The 21,716-nt window shown below is 49.8% G+C and overlaps 10 protein-coding genes across 10 annotated transcripts; all 10 read right to left on the bottom strand.

The window, feature by feature from the left end:
• Positions 1 to 1,541: 1,541 nt before the first annotated feature.
• On the bottom strand, positions 1,542 to 2,091 carry LOC139543545 (histone H3). The gene has a single exon (XM_071349732.1). The coding sequence runs from the start codon at positions 1,998 to 2,000 to the stop codon at positions 1,590 to 1,592; it is 411 nt and encodes a 136-aa protein (XP_071205833.1). The 5' UTR covers positions 2,001 to 2,091; the 3' UTR covers positions 1,542 to 1,589.
• A 334-nt stretch (positions 2,092 to 2,425) lies between these two features.
• On the bottom strand, positions 2,426 to 13,086 carry LOC139541112 (histone H2AX-like). Its single transcript, XM_071345364.1, has 2 exons — positions 12,258 to 13,086; positions 2,426 to 2,887 (listed from the first exon to the last, which is right to left on the bottom strand). The coding sequence occupies exons 1-2, from the start codon at positions 12,638 to 12,640 to the stop codon at positions 2,485 to 2,487; spliced, it is 786 nt and encodes a 261-aa protein (XP_071201465.1). The 5' UTR covers positions 12,641 to 13,086; the 3' UTR covers positions 2,426 to 2,484.
• Positions 3,404 to 4,831, bottom strand: LOC139543527 (histone H1-like). The gene has a single exon (XM_071349685.1). The coding sequence runs from the start codon at positions 4,121 to 4,123 to the stop codon at positions 3,500 to 3,502; it is 624 nt and encodes a 207-aa protein (XP_071205786.1). The 5' UTR covers positions 4,124 to 4,831; the 3' UTR covers positions 3,404 to 3,499.
• Positions 5,348 to 5,905, bottom strand: LOC139543537 (histone H2B-like). The gene has a single exon (XM_071349708.1). The coding sequence runs from the start codon at positions 5,888 to 5,890 to the stop codon at positions 5,399 to 5,401; it is 492 nt and encodes a 163-aa protein (XP_071205809.1). The 5' UTR covers positions 5,891 to 5,905; the 3' UTR covers positions 5,348 to 5,398.
• On the bottom strand, positions 6,321 to 7,372 carry LOC139543531 (histone H4-like). The gene has a single exon (XM_071349700.1). The coding sequence runs from the start codon at positions 6,912 to 6,914 to the stop codon at positions 6,384 to 6,386; it is 531 nt and encodes a 176-aa protein (XP_071205801.1). The 5' UTR covers positions 6,915 to 7,372; the 3' UTR covers positions 6,321 to 6,383.
• LOC139543541 (histone H3) lies at positions 11,311 to 11,860 on the bottom strand. The gene has a single exon (XM_071349721.1). The coding sequence runs from the start codon at positions 11,767 to 11,769 to the stop codon at positions 11,359 to 11,361; it is 411 nt and encodes a 136-aa protein (XP_071205822.1). The 5' UTR covers positions 11,770 to 11,860; the 3' UTR covers positions 11,311 to 11,358.
• Positions 13,087 to 13,172: 86 nt separating the features above from the next.
• Positions 13,173 to 14,600, bottom strand: LOC139543521 (histone H1-like). The gene has a single exon (XM_071349675.1). The coding sequence runs from the start codon at positions 13,890 to 13,892 to the stop codon at positions 13,269 to 13,271; it is 624 nt and encodes a 207-aa protein (XP_071205776.1). The 5' UTR covers positions 13,893 to 14,600; the 3' UTR covers positions 13,173 to 13,268.
• Positions 14,601 to 15,116: 516 nt separating this feature from the next.
• On the bottom strand, positions 15,117 to 15,674 carry LOC139543517 (histone H2B-like). The gene has a single exon (XM_071349662.1). The coding sequence runs from the start codon at positions 15,657 to 15,659 to the stop codon at positions 15,168 to 15,170; it is 492 nt and encodes a 163-aa protein (XP_071205763.1). The 5' UTR covers positions 15,660 to 15,674; the 3' UTR covers positions 15,117 to 15,167.
• A 416-nt stretch (positions 15,675 to 16,090) lies between these two features.
• On the bottom strand, positions 16,091 to 17,181 carry LOC139543509 (histone H4-like). Its single transcript, XM_071349648.1, has one exon. The coding sequence runs from the start codon at positions 16,682 to 16,684 to the stop codon at positions 16,154 to 16,156; it is 531 nt and encodes a 176-aa protein (XP_071205749.1). The 5' UTR covers positions 16,685 to 17,181; the 3' UTR covers positions 16,091 to 16,153.
• A 3,900-nt stretch (positions 17,182 to 21,081) lies between these two features.
• LOC139543502 (histone H3) lies at positions 21,082 to 21,631 on the bottom strand. Its single transcript, XM_071349621.1, has one exon. It carries the CDS (start codon positions 21,538 to 21,540, stop codon positions 21,130 to 21,132), a length of 411 nt encoding a protein of 136 aa, XP_071205722.1. The 5' UTR covers positions 21,541 to 21,631; the 3' UTR covers positions 21,082 to 21,129.
• Positions 21,632 to 21,716: the final 85 nt, after the last annotated feature.

Below are 21,716 nucleotides of genomic sequence, written 5' to 3'. Positions count from 1 at the left end.
TAGGTCTTGGCAAATGTCCTTTTCAGCACCACGGAGCTCCGCTATTATCTGTCTCGTGAGTGCTGAATACAGCAACGCATGCGCAGAGATGTCCTGTCTGCTATCCTGATTTGGCTAAAGGTTCGCCTCCACTTTTTGCCTGTGCCACGCGTCTGACTATAGTAGATTATCCCTTTGGATTGATGCCTTTGCATTCAACGGGTTATGTCGTTTTCCCACCTCTTTTGACCGGCGTTCTTTCTATTCGCCGTTTGCTTTATAGGCCCATCACTTTAGCTGTGTGATTTCGGCATTTAACCGGCAGCCTGTATTTAGGGCCTTTACTGTGTCTTATCATTTGTTTCGATTGCTGAGCAGATCTTCTTGCGCGTAGGTGATTTAGCTACACTGTGTAAAAATACATAAAATAAAAAATAAAAATAAAGGATGTGTCAGCCCAACAACCACAAAAACCAACTAACAAATAGACTCATTCAAGTATGCTCTACATCGGTGCACTCAACATTGACATACATTCGAAACAAAGAACACATGAAGACTAAATCTCACTTCAGAAGTCCACTTCTAATCTATGCACTTCTGAGGCAGTCAATTCCTTATGAAGTCTATGCAGCTGGTGATTGCAATTATGGAATTGGTCAACTGACGTGCAATAGGACTAATCATTGCAGCCGCTTGTGTCCTGTTTCATAACAGCTGTTTTGCAAGCCCTTGATGATTACATCTTTTGATTCCTGCTGTCCCGATAGCTTTTCTCTTAAGGGATCTCCGATGTCGTCTAAAGGAGGAACAATGGGTATGTAATAGGATTAGTCAGAGATATCATTTTTGGGTCAATACCTTAGTCAGTCGCATGAATTATGGGGTGCACATGTTTTTGCCTTTTTTTCAACGGTCACATGGCACAGAAATGATGGAATGGGGATTTTCAACTAAGTCATTGACACAATCTAGCATGTTACATTCCAACAGCTATTGGATTCGAAAAAGCACCACGCGTACAACTTGGGGACCCGAGGACCGAGTTTGGGAAACGCTGGCCTGAAGATCAAATACCACTACGATGTTGGCACTAGCCGCGTTTAACCACTAGATGGCCTCCGTGCTCCACGGTAAAGTTTTCCCCTCTGCACGAGTCTCTCAGCAGCACTGCAGTACGGGGCTTTCATCAAAGTCTGGTGGCATGCTATGTTTTTCCTAGCTACAAAGTGACCATTTTTTGACACATGTCATTACTTTCACTCATTACTGCTAGTGTATTTTGCCCTCCTTTGTCAAACTTTTTGACTCTTCTACTCTAGGCATACATACATGTGGTCACATCACTCTCTCTTTTAGCAGATCATATCGAAGCTACAATTACGCAAGGGAAAACGTGCAATACGTCACCTTTATTTAACTAGGTACGTCAGTTAAGAACCAACGCTTATTTGCAATCACGGCCGGTTGTGATACAGCCGGGAATCGAACCACAGTCTGTAAGTCGACAACATACATGGTGGGAAATGGAACAATTGTGCCTTTTTGACGGAAATATGGAGGTGGCTCTTAAAAGAGCCTTTGGGGGATTTTGGTGATCAGGTCATCGTTTAAGCGCGCTCTCCGCGAATACGACGGGCCAGCTGGATGTCCTTGGGCATGATGGTCACCCTCTTGGCGTGGATGGCGCACAGATTGGTGTCCTCGAACAGGCCGACCAGGTAAGCCTCGCTAGCCTCCTGCAGGGCCATCACGGCGGAACTCTGGAAGCGCAGGTCGGTCTTGAAGTCCTGGGCAATTTCTCTCACCAGGCGCTGGAAGGGCAGTTTGCGGATCAGCAGCTCAGTGGACTTCTGGTAACGACGGATCTCTCGCAGAGCCACGGTGCCGGGCCTGTAACGGTGAGGCTTCTTCACGCCGCCGGTGGCCGGGGCGCTCTTGCGCGCAGCCTTGGTGGCGAGCTGCTTCCTGGGTGCTTTGCCACCGGTGGATTTGCGAGCGGTTTGCTTGGTTCTGGCCATGGCGCTAGCTAGCTTCCTTCTTTCACAGTCAGAGTATAGCCTCCAAATGACTATGTGAAGTTTATAAAGCCGGCAGCGGCGTCTGCTGATTGGACACCATCTACGCACCACCCTGATTGGCCCGTTGCGGAGGCCTCCTCCGCCGCCCATTGGACGGGAGGCTCGGCCTCTCCCTGCCTCCCCAAAATGCAACCCCCACCCTCCCTCCCTCCCCGACGCGCGCTTGGCTCTTTTGTTAGGGCCGACACTTTACTTTACGCGCATTAATAGCGGCCCACCGGCCCAACTCCAGAGTGCAATGCTATGGCTAACGAGGCCTAGTAGGTGTTATTGTTCATTCAACGCCTCATGTGGGCGGCCACTTGATACGGTGCCCTGTAAGTGGCATACAAAGGACACTTTGCGCTTTTGATGAGCTAGGTGGTTGGCTCTTAAAAGAGCCTTTTGGGGGTTGAGTAGTCAAGTTGCAGCCGCAGTAGCGATTTTACTTGGCTTTGACGGCCTTCTCAGTCTTCTTGGGGAGCAGCACTGCCTGGATGTTGGGCAGCACACCACCCTGAGCGATGGTCACGCCGCCAAGCAGTTTGTTCAGCTCCTCGTCGTTACGGACGGCCAGCTGCAGGTGACGGGGGATGATACGAGTCTTCTTGTTGTCACGGGCAGCGTTGCCGGCCAACTCCAGGATCTCAGCAGTCAGGTACTCGAGCACTGCGGCCAGGTACACTGGTGCGCCAGCGCCCACACGCTCGGCGTAGTTGCCTTTGCGCAGCAGCCTGTGCACACGGCCCACGGGGAACTGGAGTCCTGCACGGGATGAACGTGTCTTTGCCTTCGCCCTGGCCTTGCCTCCGGTTTTGCCTCTTCCGCTCATTTTGCTAGCTTCAGTATGTCACAGAAAGTTGAATGAGCCGCTGACACCTCGAGAGCCTTACTTATACCTCGCCACAAGAGGCACCGATTGGCCACCGGGCCGGTGTGGCCTTATCCAATTGGAGTGAGGGACAGACAGACTGTCAGCCCTAAGCCCGCCCTCACCCACCCACACGCAGGCAGCTGAGTGAGAAGGCTCCAAATATGTGACAAATCAAATCATCCAAATGGGAAACACATACGCTATAGTATTAACATGGTTCGGATGATGATTAACACATCACAGCAGCCTGCCTCCTCTCCAATTGGAAATATTAATGGCAATTCTAACACTTCACCACAATTGCTGCTGCTGCACTCTTGAGTGACAATTGTACGCCATTTTGCCACTCCATTATTATGATTGTTATTATATGCCTCTCCCTATCTCTCTCTCCGGGCAGCACACACCCAGAGTGGGAAAATGTGGCGCGTAAAAGTAGCCTGGTGTGCTTGTCATCATTTCATTTTTTTTGCACGACAGGTAGAACATGGAATGACATGCGCTTTTATGGAAAGAGGTGGGTGGCTCTTAAAAGAGCCTTTTGTGGTAACAACATGTGTCGAGTCGAACACCGTTTGGAATAGGTTTACTTCTTCTTGGGGGCTGCCTTCTTGGCCTTGGCTGCCTTGGGCTTGGCTGCTTTGGGCTTGGCTGCCTTGGTAGCCTTCTTGGGGCTCTTGGCCGCCTTCTTGGCCACCGCGGCGGGCTTCTTCACCTTCTTTGGGCTCTTGGCGACCTTTTTGGGTGTAGCGGGCTTCTTGGCCTTCTTGGGGGACTTCTTTGCGGCGACTGCCTTCTTGGCTGCTACCTTCTTGGGCTTCTTCGCCGCGGCGGGCTTCTTGGCGGCCACCTTCTTTGCTTTGGGGGCCGCGGCTTTCTTGGCGGGCTTCTTCGCCTCGACGGCTTTGTTGTTGAGCTTGAAGGAGCCGGAGGCACCGGTGCCCTTGGTCTGGACCAGGGTGCCCTTGGTGACGAGGCTCTTGACGGCGATCTTGACGCGGGAGTTGTTCTTCTCCACGTCGTAGCCGCCTGCCGCCAGACTCTTCTTGAGCGCGGCCAGGGACACGCCGCTCCTCTCCTTGGAGGCGGACACCGCCTTGACGATGAGCTCGCCTACGCTGGGTCCCGCTTTCTTGGCCTTGGCCGCTGCCTTCTTCTTGGGTGCCTTGGCCGGCGCGGCGGCGGCGGGTGCTGGTGCGACTTCTGCCATGGTCCGGTAAACACACACACTTACTGAACACTACGGTAGTCTGTGAGGAGGAGTACTTTGCTGTAGACGCTGCTCTGCGCTATTGAAGCTCCACACCGTGCAGGGGGCTGGCCTTAAACGCGACATGAGAACCATGTAGACTCAAGCCACCCAGCTCGACTTCTCCGGGCTGGCCAAATTCTCTTTCACTTGTGTTTTCTGGTCGCCAATATCGGTCCAAAAGTCACCGACGGAGCCGTGTTTTTGGCCCAAAAGCGAACGGCCCAGCGAGCAGACTTGTCTCCGTTCAGAATAAAGTCATGTGGGCTGCAGAAGGCCCGTGCATTTTGTTGCGACTCGCTCAAAACCTCACCGTTCGACTGTCGGCTGGAGCTGTGCGCACTGCTTTTCCTGTGCTATTTGTCTCCTAAATGGCCTAAAAGTGCATCCGATTGCGAGCACCATTGATTGTGTACTGAGCCGAGATGTCTGGCAAGGGAATCAGATGCTTTGGCGTCCCCTGATGTGGCCCTGGGTGTTTTAAAGGAGAGCTCTTTTGGGGACCTTAAAACACATGCACTTGTGAGGCCTGGCGGAGACTAGTGTTGTACTCCAACTTTCAACTTGAATTCGTCATGTGTCCAGGACGCACACAATATACACTGCTTACTTGCCCTGTGTGTGTGTGATGTTGTATTAGTGCTTTTGTTGGATTTGGAGCCTCTTATTTGGACACAGTGTGTGTGTGTGTGTGTCTTTTTTTGCCGATAGGTAGTCTCTCTCTCTGTCTGTCTACTAATCAATGTATCAATGCTTGACTCCGCAGCGTGACTCGACTGGTGCCGGTCTTTGTGTCTGTGGGTCTTGGTGTCTGCCTGGCTGTGCGGCCGGCGCTATGGAGGCTGGCGCCCCGTGTGGGCCTGATATAGGGCTAGAGAGTAGAGTGTCTCTCTGTGTAGCTAGTGCATGTGAGTGAGTGGAACAAGGGCTTTATAGATCAATATTTGTACAGTGGCCTCCCCCCCCTCCCCTCCCCTCCACTACTCTAGTCCTTGGAGCACTAGTGGAATCCCACTCCCTTTGTCTACTGGCATGTGCACAATCATCATCTTTTCATTCATAAAAAAAAAACCTCTTTTATTGCATAGACTTATTCCACAATCACAACTTTCCCTCTACTCTGTTAGGCATGTTCTCCAGACACATTCATTTGTGATGGATTTGCTTTTTTCACTGAAGGGGTGGGTGGCTCTTAAAAGAGCCTTTGGGTTAGTACAGCACTCCAAATTGGGCTGTTTACTTGGAGCTGGTGTATTTGGTCACGGCCTTGGTGCCCTCGGACACCGCGTGCTTGGCCAGCTCTCCGGGGAGCAGCAGGCGCACTGCGGTCTGGATCTCCCTGGAGGTGATGGTGGAACGCTTGTTGTAGTGGGCCAGGCGAGAGGACTCTCCGGCGATACGCTCGAAGATGTCGTTCACGAACGAGTTCATGATTCCCATGGCCTTGGAGGAGATGCCGGTGTCGGGGTGGACCTGCTTCAGCACTTTGTACACGTAAATGGCGTAGCTCTCCTTCCTCGACTTTCGGCGCTTCTTGCCGCCTTTCCCCGCGGTCTTGGTGACGGCTTTCTTGGAGCCCTTCTTGGGCGCGGACTTTGCTGGCTCTGGCATGATGCTGATGCGTCGAATGATGGGCTGGACTGCGCTTTCCCCTCTTATGAAGAGGAAGCTAAGCAAATTCAGCGGCCGTGGACACGCCCCTGCTTTCTCATAGGTCCCTGCTTTCATTTGCCCAGTGGAGCCGAGCGCGCGTAAGAGCCTTCCACTCAGAGGCTGCCTTCCCTAACAAAGACCTGTGCGCCCTACCTCCCCCAATTCCATAGCCTACGCTCTTTTACCGGTGGGCAAAATGTGTGTTTCCAAAAAGAGAGGGGGGAGGGGGGAATGCATATCCTACAATGGCCCACAGTCACACTCCCTTTTTCGACTTAGTGGGGGGTTTCCCAGCCACCGAATTATGCTGGCTTTATGTGGGGGGGGGGGGGGGGGGTGCCTCAAAATACAACTGTTTCTACACTGTCACAATTGCACCGAGCCTGCACTGAACATAAGAGTCCTGTCATTGACACTCCCTGTCCACTCGAGAGCGGCTCATAGTTTCTTATAACTCTACAATCTGCATACGACAATGGAATTGGCTCTTTTGAAGCGGATGTGGGTGGCTCTTAAAAGAGCCTTTGGTTTCAAGTCGGGATGTTTAGACGTTCCGAAAAGAGTGCGTTTAACCGCCGAAGCCGTACAGGGTGCGTCCCTGGCGTTTCAGAGCGTAGACCACGTCCATGGCGGTAACGGTCTTCCTCTTGGCGTGCTCGGTGTAGGTGACGGCGTCACGGATCACGTTCTCCAGGAACACCTTAAGGACACCGCGGGTCTCCTCGTAGATCAGGCCGGAGATACGCTTCACGCCGCCACGGCGAGCCAGACGGCGGATAGCGGGCTTGGTGATTCCCTGGATGTTATCGCGCAGAACCTTACGGTGACGCTTGGCGCCTCCTTTTCCGAGTCCCTTGCCGCCTTTGCCTCTTCCAGACATCGTGTGTTGTTCGCTAGTGGAGTTCAAGTGAATAATGACGTATTTCGCGGTGCGTGGTGCTCTTATTATCTGCAGTTGGAGGACCTGATTGAAGGCAGTGGCACAGAAAGCGCGCGCTTTTGCCCGGCCTCTGTTGCAAAGGGGAGGAGGGAGGGAGGAGCGATAGGGGTTCTGCCGAGAAGAAATGAAAGCATGGCCAAACAGTGACAACTGGGTCATCCACTAGTACTCTATGTTCCACAGTAGTTGAATCAGCTGTGCCTCTCCAGGGCTACAACAAAAATGCCTACTGGTAGGCTACTCTACCCCTGGAGTTGGGAAACACTGATTTAGTAGAATTCAACCCACTGCGGTTTCCCCACCAATAGAGACAGGCCTAAACAGGTGGAATAGAGGTCCCAGTTAGAAAGGACAAACGAAGGTGACTCTTCCACACACGTAATAACAAGTACTAACACACCAAACCTTCATGCCATAATTGAGACACCGTCAAATCCAAACGGGGAAACAAAAACACATGGAATGCCATAATAAAGCCAATGTGGGCCGTTAATGTCACCTCGTCAGTCATGTTGCTATTGAAGGCCGTGTAATATAACATCGTTCTTCTTTTTTCTTCCCTACACAGGATCCGGCCTGACGGTCAGGGAGCCAAGAGGACACGAGGTGCCGATGTGAAGGGTGGTGATACCTCTGTAAGGTGAAACAGCAGTAAAACATTCCTCAGAGACACACACACACACACACACAATGAAGGGATAGTTTTCTATTTCATACAGAGGTGATAGGGATGTGCAAATATTGTATTGTACTTGTGTTCACAAACCAATAACAAAGCGTCTTATTATGGAATGAGTGGATCATTTTTAGCCCAGATAGCACTATGGCTATATATATATTCCACTTCAAATGACCGCCACAGAAGGAGGGCTCATCTCAACAGGTCATTTGAAAAGGGACACGTACTGGCAATTGATCAATCGGTGCAGTTTATTCACACCTCAAATGTCACTAGCTTTCATCTTACTACTTATTGTTGCCATAATTGTCTCAGGCCTCGGTTTAGTTTAGATTGCCTTTTAGGAGAAGGACTGACAAGCTTTCGACTAGGTGGGATACAGCTAGTGTCACAAAGTCACTTTGTCATAGCAGGTTAGGAGAAATAGGTTCAGGTTAGAAAAAGGGTTAGGCTTACCCTAAATGTCACTTCCCCTCGTAGTTGTACTCCGTGTACGCACAACCGACTTACAAGTCATCACACAGAGAGCACACTTGAAGCGCAACTGCACTGTCTGGAAGACAGCGCCTGACTGAATTGGAATCCCTCAAACGGCACACTAACTGCATTCCGCTTTATGATGTCACAGTCAGGCCCTCGGAACACCGGTCCTCAACATTCTCAAACACCTTGGATACCGAAGGCAAACATTCTCCATTCACTCACATTCACAAATCAACCAGGGAGAAGGCTGCCAGGAATTGGATGGTGAAAAAAGCTCACCTCCTTCACAGAGCAACATCATAGGACTGGGAGCGAACGATACTCTGTCCGAGGACGTGCTCGGGGCCTTGTGTTCAACAGCAGGTTAGACTCTGTCAATTGTTCCCTTCAACTGCTTGCATTCCCCCTATTATCAACAGCTGTGTTCCTCTATAGGCTACACTGCAGATACTTCACCTGTAGAGTACAATAACAAATCACACAGGGCCTGTTCTGTTACCACACCCTATAGGCTAGGAGTTTCACTTGGACCACAGTCACATCGGTAGTAAATAGCCTGCAGCGTAACTGACTGGGACATAAAGGGGAAATGGAAGGGGGGGGGGGGGGGGACACACTGATTAAAACTCCTACCAACATACAATGTATTGTAATTAAAATATATTTAGCAGATCTTATTGCGGGTGTAGGGAAATGCTTGTGTTGCGATCTCCGACAGCACAGTCATGTCTAACAATATACCCACATTGAACAAAAGGAATGGAATTACAATACATCGATATATGGACGAGCAATGTCAGAGCGGCATAGACTAACATACCTAAGAATAGAATACTGTATATCCATATGACACGAGTCATGCAAACTAGCACCGCATGATGAAAGTGACCAGTGTTCCATTAATCAAGCGCCCAGTGATTTGGAACACAAACACACACCTCACCACGTTGCAAGACAGGAATGAAGACGTGATTTAGGTCGAGATGCAATGTTGACACCCTATGCTTCCTTTAGGAGCTCAAAGGAATAGGTCAACCCATATAGATACGGAGGCGTTGACTAGAAGTCATGTTGCCAACACTGCCCTTCAATTCATTCAAGCCTAGAAGGAATACATACGTCTGCTCGTCATTCAAGCCACATAGGGAGGGATCTTGGCACCACCTGCTGGATCAGAAGTGCTACTCGCAATGGCACACAGAGCATTTATCCCTCAACCTGATGCAATTTGCACAAGTATGTGGTCCAAAAAAAAACACTAACTACAACAGATCATCAAATAGGCAGAGGTTCCAAAACTCCAAACACATGTTCGTGTAGAGTACCTCCAAATGTAGATTGGAAGAAATGAAATATAACATGTTCTCCTAGGTCACGTGAGCATTGCATTGTGGAAAAGTATGACTTTAGAAGAGCATGTCTTGAAATGTGAAGCGTGTATTTGGAGATGACTCACAGAATAGCTTTGGTGAACAAGTAACTGTACGTCACTGTGACTTCATTTGACTGCTCTTAAATCATATTCACTTTATCTCCTGCAGATATGGAACACAACGTTCATGTGAATGTATGTTTCTCAAGTGTCAGTACTGCTTTATTAAAAAAGGATTGCTACTTTTCTCTCTAGCCTAGTGCACTCTTTATCTGTAGGCAGCTGCCATTATATCATATAGGCTATAGGACAACTTTTTCTCCACGACTACATCTTACACCAATGCACCCCGAGAAAGGTTTTGTTGCAGTGACCAGGGAAAGTGTGTGGGAAAAAACGTGGACGATTCTGTCTCCAATGTTGGATGAGGGCTGTACTGAACTGTGCCTATAGCATGTCACAAATCACTCCAACGGGAAATAGGTCTTGGCAAATGTCCTTTTCAGCACCACGGAGCTCCGCTATTATCTGTCTCGTGAGTGCTGAATACAGCAACGCATGCGCAGAGATGTCCTGTCTGCTATCCTGATTTGGCTAAAGGTTCGCCTCCACTTTTTGCCTGTGCCACGCGTCTGACTATAGTAGATTATCCCTTTGGATTGATGCCTTTGCATTCAACGGGTTATGTCGTTTTCCCACCTCTTTTGACCGGCGTTCTTTCTATTCGCCGTTTGCTTTATAGGCCCATCACTTTAGCTGTGTGATTTCGGCATTTAACCGGCAGCCTGTATTTAGGGCCTTTACTGTGTCTTATCATTTGTTTCGATTGCTGAGCAGATCTTCTTGCGCGTAGGTGATTTAGCTACACTGTGTAAAAATACATAAAATAAAAAATAAAAATAAAGGATGTGTCAGCCCAACAACCACAAAAACCAACTAACAAATAGACTCATTCAAGTATGCTCTACATCGGTGCACTCAACATTGACATACATTCGAAACAAAGAACACATGAAGACTAAATCTCACTTCAGAAGTCCACTTCTAATCTATGCACTTCTGAGGCAGTCAATTCCTTATGAAGTCTATGCAGCTGGTGATTGCAATTATGGAATTGGTCAACTGACGTGCAATAGGACTAATCATTGCAGCCGCTTGTGTCCTGTTTCATAACAGCTGTTTTGCAAGCCCTTGATGATTACATCTTTTGATTCCTGCTGTCCCGATAGCTTTTCTCTTAAGGGATCTCCGATGTCGTCTAAAGGAGGAACAATGGGTATGTAATAGGATTAGTCAGAGATATCATTTTTGGGTCAATACCTTAGTCAGTCGCATGAATTATGGGGTGCACATGTTTTTGCCTTTTTTTCAACGGTCACATGGCACAGAAATGATGGAATGGGGATTTTCAACTAAGTCATTGACACAATCTAGCATGTTACATTCCAACAGCTATTGGATTCGAAAAAGCACCACGCGTACAACTTGGGGACCCGAGGACCGAGTTTGGGAAACGCTGGCCTGAAGATCAAATACCACTACGATGTTGGCACTAGCCGCGTTTAACCACTAGATGGCCTCCGTGCTCCACGGTAAAGTTTTCCCCTCTGCACGAGTCTCTCAGCAGCACTGCAGTACGGGGCTTTCATCAAAGTCTGGTGGCATGCTATGTTTTTCCTAGCTACAAAGTGACCATTTTTTGACACATGTCATTACTTTCACTCATTACTGCTAGTGTATTTTGCCCTCCTTTGTCAAACTTTTTGACTCTTCTACTCTAGGCATACATACATGTGGTCACATCACTCTCTCTTTTAGCAGATCATATCGAAGCTACAATTACGCAAGGGAAAACGTGCAATACGTCACCTTTATTTAACTAGGTACGTCAGTTAAGAACCAACGCTTATTTGCAATCACGGCCGGTTGTGATACAGCCGGGAATCGAACCACAGTCTGTAAGTCGACAACATACATGGTGGGAAATGGAACAATTGTGCCTTTTTGACGGAAATATGGAGGTGGCTCTTAAAAGAGCCTTTGGGGGATTTTGGTGATCAGGTCATCGTTTAAGCGCGCTCTCCGCGAATACGACGGGCCAGCTGGATGTCCTTGGGCATGATGGTCACCCTCTTGGCGTGGATGGCGCACAGATTGGTGTCCTCGAACAGGCCGACCAGGTAAGCCTCGCTAGCCTCCTGCAGGGCCATCACGGCGGAACTCTGGAAGCGCAGGTCGGTCTTGAAGTCCTGGGCAATTTCTCTCACCAGGCGCTGGAAGGGCAGTTTGCGGATCAGCAGCTCAGTGGACTTCTGGTAACGACGGATCTCTCGCAGAGCCACGGTGCCGGGCCTGTAACGGTGAGGCTTCTTCACGCCGCCGGTGGCCGGGGCGCTCTTGCGCGCAGCCTTGGTGGCGAGCTGCTTCCTGGGTGCTTTGCCACCGGTGGATTTGCGAGCGGTTTGCTTGGTTCTGGCCATGGCGCTAGCTAGCTTCCTTCTTTCACAGTCAGAGTATAGCCTCCAAATGACTATGTGAAGTTTATAAAGCCGGCAGCGGCGTCTGCTGATTGGACACCATCTACGCACCACCCTGATTGGCCCGTTGCGGAGGCCTCCTCCGCCGCCCATTGGACGGGAGGCTCGGCCTCTCCCTGCCTCCCCAAAATGCAACCCCCACCCTCCCTCCCTCCCCGACGCGCGCTTGGCTCTTTTGTTAGGGCCGACACTTTACTTTACGCGCATTAATAGCGGCCCACCGGCCCAACTCCAGAGTGCAATGCTATGGCTAACGAGGCCTAGTAGGTGTTATTGTTCATTCAACGCCTCATGTGGGCGGCCACTTGATACGGTGCCCTGTAAGTGGCATACAAAGGACACTTTGCGCTTTTGATGAGCTAGGTGGTTGGCTCTTAAAAGAGCCTTTTGGGGGTTGAGTAGTCAAGTTGCAGCCGCAGTAGCGATTTTACTTGGCTTTGACGGCCTTCTCAGTCTTCTTGGGGAGCAGCACTGCCTGGATGTTGGGCAGCACACCACCCTGAGCGATGGTCACGCCGCCAAGCAGTTTGTTCAGCTCCTCGTCGTTACGGACGGCCAGCTGCAGGTGACGGGGGATGATACGAGTCTTCTTGTTGTCACGGGCAGCGTTGCCGGCCAACTCCAGGATCTCAGCAGTCAGGTACTCGAGCACTGCGGCCAGGTACACTGGTGCGCCAGCGCCCACACGCTCGGCGTAGTTGCCTTTGCGCAGCAGCCTGTGCACACGGCCCACGGGGAACTGGAGTCCTGCACGGGATGAACGTGTCTTTGCCTTCGCCCTGGCCTTGCCTCCGGTTTTGCCTCTTCCGCTCATTTTGCTAGCTTCAGTATGTCACAGAAAGTTGAATGAGCCGCTGACACCTCGAGAGCCTTACTTATACCTCGCCACAAGAGGCACCGATTGGCCACCGGGCCGGTGTGGCCTTATCCAATTGGAGTGAGGGACAGACAGACTGTCAGCCCTAAGCCCGCCCTCACCCACCCACACGCAGGCAGCTGAGTGAGAAGGCTCCAAATATGTGACAAATCAAATCATCCAAATGGGAAACACATACGCTATAGTATTAACATGGTTCGGATGATGATTAACACATCACAGCAGCCTGCCTCCTCTCCAATTGGAAATATTAATGGCAATTCTAACACTTCACCACAATTGCTGCTGCTGCACTCTTGAGTGACAATTGTACGCCATTTTGCCACTCCATTATTATGATTGTTATTATATGCCTCTCCCTATCTCTCTCTCCGGGCAGCACACACCCAGAGTGGGAAAATGTGGCGCGTAAAAGTAGCCTGGTGTGCTTGTCATCATTTCATTTTTTTTGCACGACAGGTAGAACATGGAATGACATGCGCTTTTATGGAAAGAGGTGGGTGGCTCTTAAAAGAGCCTTTTGTGGTAACAACATGTGTCGAGTCGAACACCGTTTGGAATAGGTTTACTTCTTCTTGGGGGCTGCCTTCTTGGCCTTGGCTGCCTTGGGCTTGGCTGCTTTGGGCTTGGCTGCCTTGGTAGCCTTCTTGGGGCTCTTGGCCGCCTTCTTGGCCACCGCGGCGGGCTTCTTCACCTTCTTTGGGCTCTTGGCGACCTTTTTGGGTGTAGCGGGCTTCTTGGCCTTCTTGGGGGACTTCTTTGCGGCGACTGCCTTCTTGGCTGCTACCTTCTTGGGCTTCTTCGCCGCGGCGGGCTTCTTGGCGGCCACCTTCTTTGCTTTGGGGGCCGCGGCTTTCTTGGCGGGCTTCTTCGCCTCGACGGCTTTGTTGTTGAGCTTGAAGGAGCCGGAGGCACCGGTGCCCTTGGTCTGGACCAGGGTGCCCTTGGTGACGAGGCTCTTGACGGCGATCTTGACGCGGGAGTTGTTCTTCTCCACGTCGTAGCCGCCTGCCGCCAGACTCTTCTTGAGCGCGGCCAGGGACACGCCGCTCCTCTCCTTGGAGGCGGACACCGCCTTGACGATGAGCTCGCCTACGCTGGGTCCCGCTTTCTTGGCCTTGGCCGCTGCCTTCTTCTTGGGTGCCTTGGCCGGCGCGGCGGCGGCGGGTGCTGGTGCGACTTCTGCCATGGTCCGGTAAACACACACACTTACTGAACACTACGGTAGTCTGTGAGGAGGAGTACTTTGCTGTAGACGCTGCTCTGCGCTATTGAAGCTCCACACCGTGCAGGGGGCTGGCCTTAAACGCGACATGAGAACCATGTAGACTCAAGCCACCCAGCTCGACTTCTCCGGGCTGGCCAAATTCTCTTTCACTTGTGTTTTCTGGTCGCCAATATCGGTCCAAAAGTCACCGACGGAGCCGTGTTTTTGGCCCAAAAGCGAACGGCCCAGCGAGCAGACTTGTCTCCGTTCAGAATAAAGTCATGTGGGCTGCAGAAGGCCCGTGCATTTTGTTGCGACTCGCTCAAAACCTCACCGTTCGACTGTCGGCTGGAGCTGTGCGCACTGCTTTTCCTGTGCTATTTGTCTCCTAAATGGCCTAAAAGTGCATCCGATTGCGAGCACCATTGATTGTGTACTGAGCCGAGATGTCTGGCAAGGGAATCAGATGCTTTGGCGTCCCCTGATGTGGCCCTGGGTGTTTTAAAGGAGAGCTCTTTTGGGGACCTTAAAACACATGCACTTGTGAGGCCTGGCGGAGACTAGTGTTGTACTCCAACTTTCAACTTGAATTCGTCATGTGTCCAGGACGCACACAATATACACTGCTTACTTGCCCTGTGTGTGTGTGATGTTGTATTAGTGCTTTTGTTGGATTTGGAGCCTCTTATTTGGACACAGTGTGTGTGTGTGTGTGTCTTTTTTTGCCGATAGGTAGTCTCTCTCTCTGTCTGTCTACTAATCAATGTATCAATGCTTGACTCCGCAGCGTGACTCGACTGGTGCCGGTCTTTGTGTCTGTGGGTCTTGGTGTCTGCCTGGCTGTGCGGCCGGCGCTATGGAGGCTGGCGCCCCGTGTGGGCCTGATATAGGGCTAGAGAGTAGAGTGTCTCTCTGTGTAGCTAGTGCATGTGAGTGAGTGGAACAAGGGCTTTATAGATCAATATTTGTACAGTGGCCTCCCCCCCCTCCCCTCCCCTCCACTACTCTAGTCCTTGGAGCACTAGTGGAATCCCACTCCCTTTGTCTACTGGCATGTGCACAATCATCATCTTTTCATTCATAAAAAAAAAACCTCTTTTATTGCATAGACTTATTCCACAATCACAACTTTCCCTCTACTCTGTTAGGCATGTTCTCCAGACACATTCATTTGTGATGGATTTGCTTTTTTCACTGAAGGGGTGGGTGGCTCTTAAAAGAGCCTTTGGGTTAGTACAGCACTCCAAATTGGGCTGTTTACTTGGAGCTGGTGTATTTGGTCACGGCCTTGGTGCCCTCGGACACCGCGTGCTTGGCCAGCTCTCCGGGGAGCAGCAGGCGCACTGCGGTCTGGATCTCCCTGGAGGTGATGGTGGAACGCTTGTTGTAGTGGGCCAGGCGAGAGGACTCTCCGGCGATACGCTCGAAGATGTCGTTCACGAACGAGTTCATGATTCCCATGGCCTTGGAGGAGATGCCGGTGTCGGGGTGGACCTGCTTCAGCACTTTGTACACGTAAATGGCGTAGCTCTCCTTCCTCGACTTTCGGCGCTTCTTGCCGCCTTTCCCCGCGGTCTTGGTGACGGCTTTCTTGGAGCCCTTCTTGGGCGCGGACTTTGCTGGCTCTGGCATGATGCTGATGCGTCGAATGATGGGCTGGACTGCGCTTTCCCCTCTTATGAAGAGGAAGCTAAGCAAATTCAGCGGCCGTGGACACGCCCCTGCTTTCTCATAGGTCCCTGCTTTCATTTGCCCAGTGGAGCCGAGCGCGCGTAAGAGCCTTCCACTCAGAGGCTGCCTTCCCTAACAAAGACCTGTGCGCCCTACCTCCCCCAATTCCATAGCCTACGCTCTTTTACCGGTGGGCAAAATGTGTGTTTCCAAAAAGAGAGGGGGGAGGGGGGAATGCATATCCTACAATGGCCCACAGTCACACTCCCTTTTTCGACTTAGTGGGGGGTTTCCCAGCCACCGAATTATGCTGGCTTTATGTGGGGGGGGGGGGGGGGGGGTGCCTCAAAATACAACTGTTTCTACACTGTCACAATTGCACCGAGCCTGCACTGAACATAAGAGTCCTGTCATTGACACTCCCTGTCCACTCGAGAGCGGCTCATAGTTTCTTATAACTCTACAATCTGCATACGACAATGGAATTGGCTCTTTTGAAGCGGATGTGGGTGGCTCTTAAAAGAGCCTTTGGTTTCAAGTCGGGATGTTTAGACGTTCCGAAAAGAGTGCGTTTAACCGCCGAAGCCGTACAGGGTGCGTCCCTGGCGTTTCAGAGCGTAGACCACGTCCATGGCGGTAACGGTCTTCCTCTTGGCGTGCTCGGTGTAGGTGACGGCGTCACGGATCACGTTCTCCAGGAACACCTTAAGGACACCGCGGGTCTCCTCGTAGATCAGGCCGGAGATACGCTTCACGCCGCCACGGCGAGCCAGACGGCGGATAGCGGGCTTGGTGATTCCCTGGATGTTATCGCGCAGAACCTTACGGTGACGCTTGGCGCCTCCTTTTCCGAGTCCCTTGCCGCCTTTGCCTCTTCCAGACATCGTGTGTTGTTCGCTAGTGGAGTTCAAGTGAATAATGACGTATTTCGCGGTGCGTGGTGCTCTTATTATCTGCAGTTGGAGGACCTGATTGAAGGCAGTGGCACAGAAAGCGCGCGCTTTTGCCCGGCCTCTGTTGCAAAGGGGAGGAGGGAGGGAGGAGCGATAGGGGTTCTGCCGAGAAGAAATGAAAGCATGGCCAAACAGTGACAACTGGGTCATCCACTAGTACTCTATGTTCCACAGTAGTTGAATCAGCTGTGCCTCTCCAGGGCTACAACAAAAATGCCTACTGGTAGGCTACTCTACCCCTGGAGTTGGGAAACACTGATTTAGTAGAATTCAACCCACTGCGGTTTCCCCACCAATAGAGACAGGCCTAAACAGGTGGAATAGAGGTCCCAGTTAGAAAGGACAAACGAAGGTGACTCTTCCACACACGTAATAACAAGTACTAACACACCAAACCTTCATGCCATAATTGAGACACCGTCAAATCCAAACGGGGAAACAAAAACACATGGAATGCCATAATAAAGCCAATGTGGGCCGTTAATGTCACCTCGTCAGTCATGTTGCTATTGAAGGCCGTGTAATATAACATCGTTCTTCTTTTTTCTTCCCTACACAGGATCCGGCCTGACGGTCAGGGAGCCAAGAGGACACGAGGTGCCGATGTGAAGGGTGGTGATACCTCTGTAAGGTGAAACAGCAGTAAAACATTCCTCAGAGACACACACACACACACACACACAATGAAGGGATAGTTTTCTATTTCATACAGAGGTGATAGGGATGTGCAAATATTGTATTGTACTTGTGTTCACAAACCAATAACAAAGCGTCTTATTATGGAATGAGTGGATCATTTTTAGCCCAGATAGCACTATGGCTATATATATATTCCACTTCAAATGACCGCCACAGAAGGAGGGCTCATCTCAACAGGTCATTTGAAAAGGGACACGTACTGGCAATTGATCAATCGGTGCAGTTTATTCACACCTCAAATGTCACTAGCTTTCATCTTACTACTTATTGTTGCCATAATTGTCTCAGGCCTCGGTTTAGTTTAGATTGCCTTTTAGGAGAAGGACTGACAAGCTTTCGACTAGGTGGGATACAGCTAGTGTCACAAAGTCACTTTGTCATAGCAGGTTAGGAGAAATAGGTTCAGGTTAGAAAAAGGGTTAGGCTTACCCTAAATGTCACTTCCCCTCGTAGTTGTACTCCGTGTACGCACAACCGACTTACAAGTCATCACACAGAGAGCACACTTGAAGCGCAACTGCACTGTCTGGAAGACAGCGCCTGACTGAATTGGAATCCCTCAAACGGCACACTAACTGCATTCCGCTTTATGATGTCACAGTCAGGCCCTCGGAACACCGGTCCTCAACATTCTCAAACACCTTGGATACCGAAGGCAAACATTCTCCATTCACTCACATTCACAAATCAACCAGGGAGAAGGCTGCCAGGAATTGGATGGTGAAAAAAGCTCACCTCCTTCACAGAGCAACATCATAGGACTGGGAGCGAACGATACTCTGTCCGAGGACGTGCTCGGGGCCTTGTGTTCAACAGCAGGTTAGACTCTGTCAATTGTTCCCTTCAACTGCTTGCATTCCCCCTATTATCAACAGCTGTGTTCCTCTATAGGCTACACTGCAGATACTTCACCTGTAGAGTACAATAACAAATCACACAGGGCCTGTTCTGTTACCACACCCTATAGGCTAGGAGTTTCACTTGGACCACAGTCACATCGGTAGTAAATAGCCTGCAGCGTAACTGACTGGGACATAAAGGGGAAATGGAAGGGGGGGGGGGGGGGACACACTGATTAAAACTCCTACCAACATACAATGTATTGTAATTAAAATATATTTAGCAGATCTTATTGCGGGTGTAGGGAAATGCTTGTGTTGCGATCTCCGACAGCACAGTCATGTCTAACAATATACCCACATTGAACAAAAGGAATGGAATTACAATACATCGATATATGGACGAGCAATGTCAGAGCGGCATAGACTAACATACCTAAGAATAGAATACTGTATATCCATATGACACGAGTCATGCAAACTAGCACCGCATGATGAAAGTGACCAGTGTTCCATTAATCAAGCGCCCAGTGATTTGGAACACAAACACACACCTCACCACGTTGCAAGACAGGAATGAAGACGTGATTTAGGTCGAGATGCAATGTTGACACCCTATGCTTCCTTTAGGAGCTCAAAGGAATAGGTCAACCCATATAGATACGGAGGCGTTGACTAGAAGTCATGTTGCCAACACTGCCCTTCAATTCATTCAAGCCTAGAAGGAATACATACGTCTGCTCGTCATTCAAGCCACATAGGGAGGGATCTTGGCACCACCTGCTGGATCAGAAGTGCTACTCGCAATGGCACACAGAGCATTTATCCCTCAACCTGATGCAATTTGCACAAGTATGTGGTCCAAAAAAAAACACTAACTACAACAGATCATCAAATAGGCAGAGGTTCCAAAACTCCAAACACATGTTCGTGTAGAGTACCTCCAAATGTAGATTGGAAGAAATGAAATATAACATGTTCTCCTAGGTCACGTGAGCATTGCATTGTGGAAAAGTATGACTTTAGAAGAGCATGTCTTGAAATGTGAAGCGTGTATTTGGAGATGACTCACAGAATAGCTTTGGTGAACAAGTAACTGTACGTCACTGTGACTTCATTTGACTGCTCTTAAATCATATTCACTTTATCTCCTGCAGATATGGAACACAACGTTCATGTGAATGTATGTTTCTCAAGTGTCAGTACTGCTTTATTAAAAAAGGATTGCTACTTTTCTCTCTAGCCTAGTGCACTCTTTATCTGTAGGCAGCTGCCATTATATCATATAGGCTATAGGACAACTTTTTCTCCACGACTACATCTTACACCAATGCACCCCGAGAAAGGTTTTGTTGCAGTGACCAGGGAAAGTGTGTGGGAAAAAACGTGGACGATTCTGTCTCCAATGTTGGATGAGGGCTGTACTGAACTGTGCCTATAGCATGTCACAAATCACTCCAACGGGAAATAGGTCTTGGCAAATGTCCTTTTCAGCACCACGGAGCTCCGCTATTATCTGTCTCGTGAGTGCTGAATACAGCAACGCATGCGCAGAGATGTCCTGTCTGCTATCCTGATTTGGCTAAAGGTTCGCCTCCACTTTTTGCCTGTGCCACGCGTCTGACTATAGTAGATTATCCCTTTGGATTGATGCCTTTGCATTCAACGGGTTATGTCGTTTTCCCACCTCTTTTGACCGGCGTTCTTTCTATTCGCCGTTTGCTTTATAGGCCCATCACTTTAGCTGTGTGATTTCGGCATTTAACCGGCAGCCTGTATTTAGGGCCTTTACTGTGTCTTATCATTTGTTTCGATTGCTGAGCAGATCTTCTTGCGCGTAGGTGATTTAGCTACACTGTGTAAAAATACATAAAATAAAAAATAAAAATAAAGGATGTGTCAGCCCAACAACCACAAAAACCAACTAACAAATAGACTCATTCAAGTATGCTCTACATCGGTGCACTCAACATTGACATACATTCGAAACAAAGAACACATGAAGACTAAATCTCACTTCAGAAGTCCACTTCTAATCTATGCACTTCTGAGGCAGTCAATTCCTTATGAAGTCTATGCAGCTGGTGATTGCAATTATGGAATTGGTCAACTGACGTGCAATAGGACTAATCATTGCAGCCGCTTGTGTCCTGTTTCATAACAGCTGTTTTGCAAGCCCTTGATGATTACATCTTTTGATTCCTGCTGTCCCGATAGCTTTTCTCTTAAGGGATCTCCGATGTCGTCTAAAGGAGGAACAATGGGTATGTAATAGGATTAGTCAGAGATATCATTTTTGGGTCAATACCTTAGTCAGTCGCATGAATTATGGGGTGCACATGTTTTTGCCTTTTTTTCAACGGTCACATGGCACAGAAATGATGGAATGGGGATTTTCAACTAAGTCATTGACACAATCTAGCATGTTACATTCCAACAGCTATTGGATTCGAAAAAGCACCACGCGTACAACTTGGGGACCCGAGGACCGAGTTTGGGAAACGCTGGCCTGAAGATCAAATACCACTACGATGTTGGCACTAGCCGCGTTTAACCACTAGATGGCCTCCGTGCTCCACGGTAAAGTTTTCCCCTCTGCACGAGTCTCTCAGCAGCACTGCAGTACGGGGCTTTCATCAAAGTCTGGTGGCATGCTATGTTTTTCCTAGCTACAAAGTGACCATTTTTTGACACATGTCATTACTTTCACTCATTACTGCTAGTGTATTTTGCCCTCCTTTGTCAAACTTTTTGACTCTTCTACTCTAGGCATACATACATGTGGTCACATCACTCTCTCTTTTAGCAGATCATATCGAAGCTACAATTACGCAAGGGAAAACGTGCAATACGTCACCTTTATTTAACTAGGTACGTCAGTTAAGAACCAACGCTTATTTGCAATCACGGCCGGTTGTGATACAGCCGGGAATCGAACCACAGTCTGTAAGTCGACAACATACATGGTGGGAAATGGAACAATTGTGCCTTTTTGACGGAAATATGGAGGTGGCTCTTAAAAGAGCCTTTGGGGGATTTTGGTGATCAGGTCATCGTTTAAGCGCGCTCTCCGCGAATACGACGGGCCAGCTGGATGTCCTTGGGCATGATGGTCACCCTCTTGGCGTGGATGGCGCACAGATTGGTGTCCTCGAACAGGCCGACCAGGTAAGCCTCGCTAGCCTCCTGCAGGGCCATCACGGCGGAACTCTGGAAGCGCAGGTCGGTCTTGAAGTCCTGGGCAATTTCTCTCACCAGGCGCTGGAAGGGCAGTTTGCGGATCAGCAGCTCAGTGGACTTCTGGTAACGACGGATCTCTCGCAGAGCCACGGTGCCGGGCCTGTAACGGTGAGGCTTCTTCACGCCGCCGGTGGCCGGGGCGCTCTTGCGCGCAGCCTTGGTGGCGAGCTGCTTCCTGGGTGCTTTGCCACCGGTGGATTTGCGAGCGGTTTGCTTGGTTCTGGCCATGGCGCTAGCTAGCTTCCTTCTTTCACAGTCAGAGTATAGCCTCCAAATGACTATGTGAAGTTTATAAAGCCGGCAGCGGCGTCTGCTGATTGGACACCATCTACGCACCACCCTGATTGGCCCGTTGCGGAGGCCTCCTCCGCCGCCCATTGGACGGGAGGCTCGGCCTCTCCCTG

This window comes from Salvelinus alpinus, chromosome 2 (assembly GCF_045679555.1).
Source record: "Salvelinus alpinus chromosome 2, SLU_Salpinus.1, whole genome shotgun sequence".
In the NCBI taxonomy this organism is placed as follows: Eukaryota; Metazoa; Chordata; class Actinopteri; order Salmoniformes; family Salmonidae; genus Salvelinus; species Salvelinus alpinus.
Note: the sequence above shows the minus strand (reverse complement) of the source record. Positions and strands in the feature narration are given on the sequence as shown.

Coding starts and splice junctions, on each gene's coding strand:
- LOC139543545 (XM_071349732.1), bottom strand. CDS start 2,000: ATGGCCAGAACCAAGCAAACCGCTCGCAAATCCACCGGTGGCAAAGCA.
- LOC139543527 (XM_071349685.1), bottom strand. CDS start 4,123: ATGGCAGAAGTCGCACCAGCACCCGCCGCCGCCGCGCCGGCCAAGGCA.
- LOC139543537 (XM_071349708.1), bottom strand. CDS start 5,890: ATGAAAGCAGGGACCTATGAGAAAGCAGGGGCGTGTCCACGGCCGCTG.
- LOC139543531 (XM_071349700.1), bottom strand. CDS start 6,914: ATGACCCAGTTGTCACTGTTTGGCCATGCTTTCATTTCTTCTCGGCAG.
- LOC139543541 (XM_071349721.1), bottom strand. CDS start 11,769: ATGGCCAGAACCAAGCAAACCGCTCGCAAATCCACCGGTGGCAAAGCA.
- LOC139541112 (XM_071345364.1), bottom strand. CDS start 12,640: ATGAGCGGAAGAGGCAAAACCGGAGGCAAGGCCAGGGCGAAGGCAAAG. Junction 2,888..12,257: donor GAGAAGGCCGTCAAAGCCAA/GTAAAATCGCTA, acceptor CTTTCTGTGACA/TACTGAAGCTAGCAAAATGA.
- LOC139543521 (XM_071349675.1), bottom strand. CDS start 13,892: ATGGCAGAAGTCGCACCAGCACCCGCCGCCGCCGCGCCGGCCAAGGCA.
- LOC139543517 (XM_071349662.1), bottom strand. CDS start 15,659: ATGAAAGCAGGGACCTATGAGAAAGCAGGGGCGTGTCCACGGCCGCTG.
- LOC139543509 (XM_071349648.1), bottom strand. CDS start 16,684: ATGACCCAGTTGTCACTGTTTGGCCATGCTTTCATTTCTTCTCGGCAG.
- LOC139543502 (XM_071349621.1), bottom strand. CDS start 21,540: ATGGCCAGAACCAAGCAAACCGCTCGCAAATCCACCGGTGGCAAAGCA.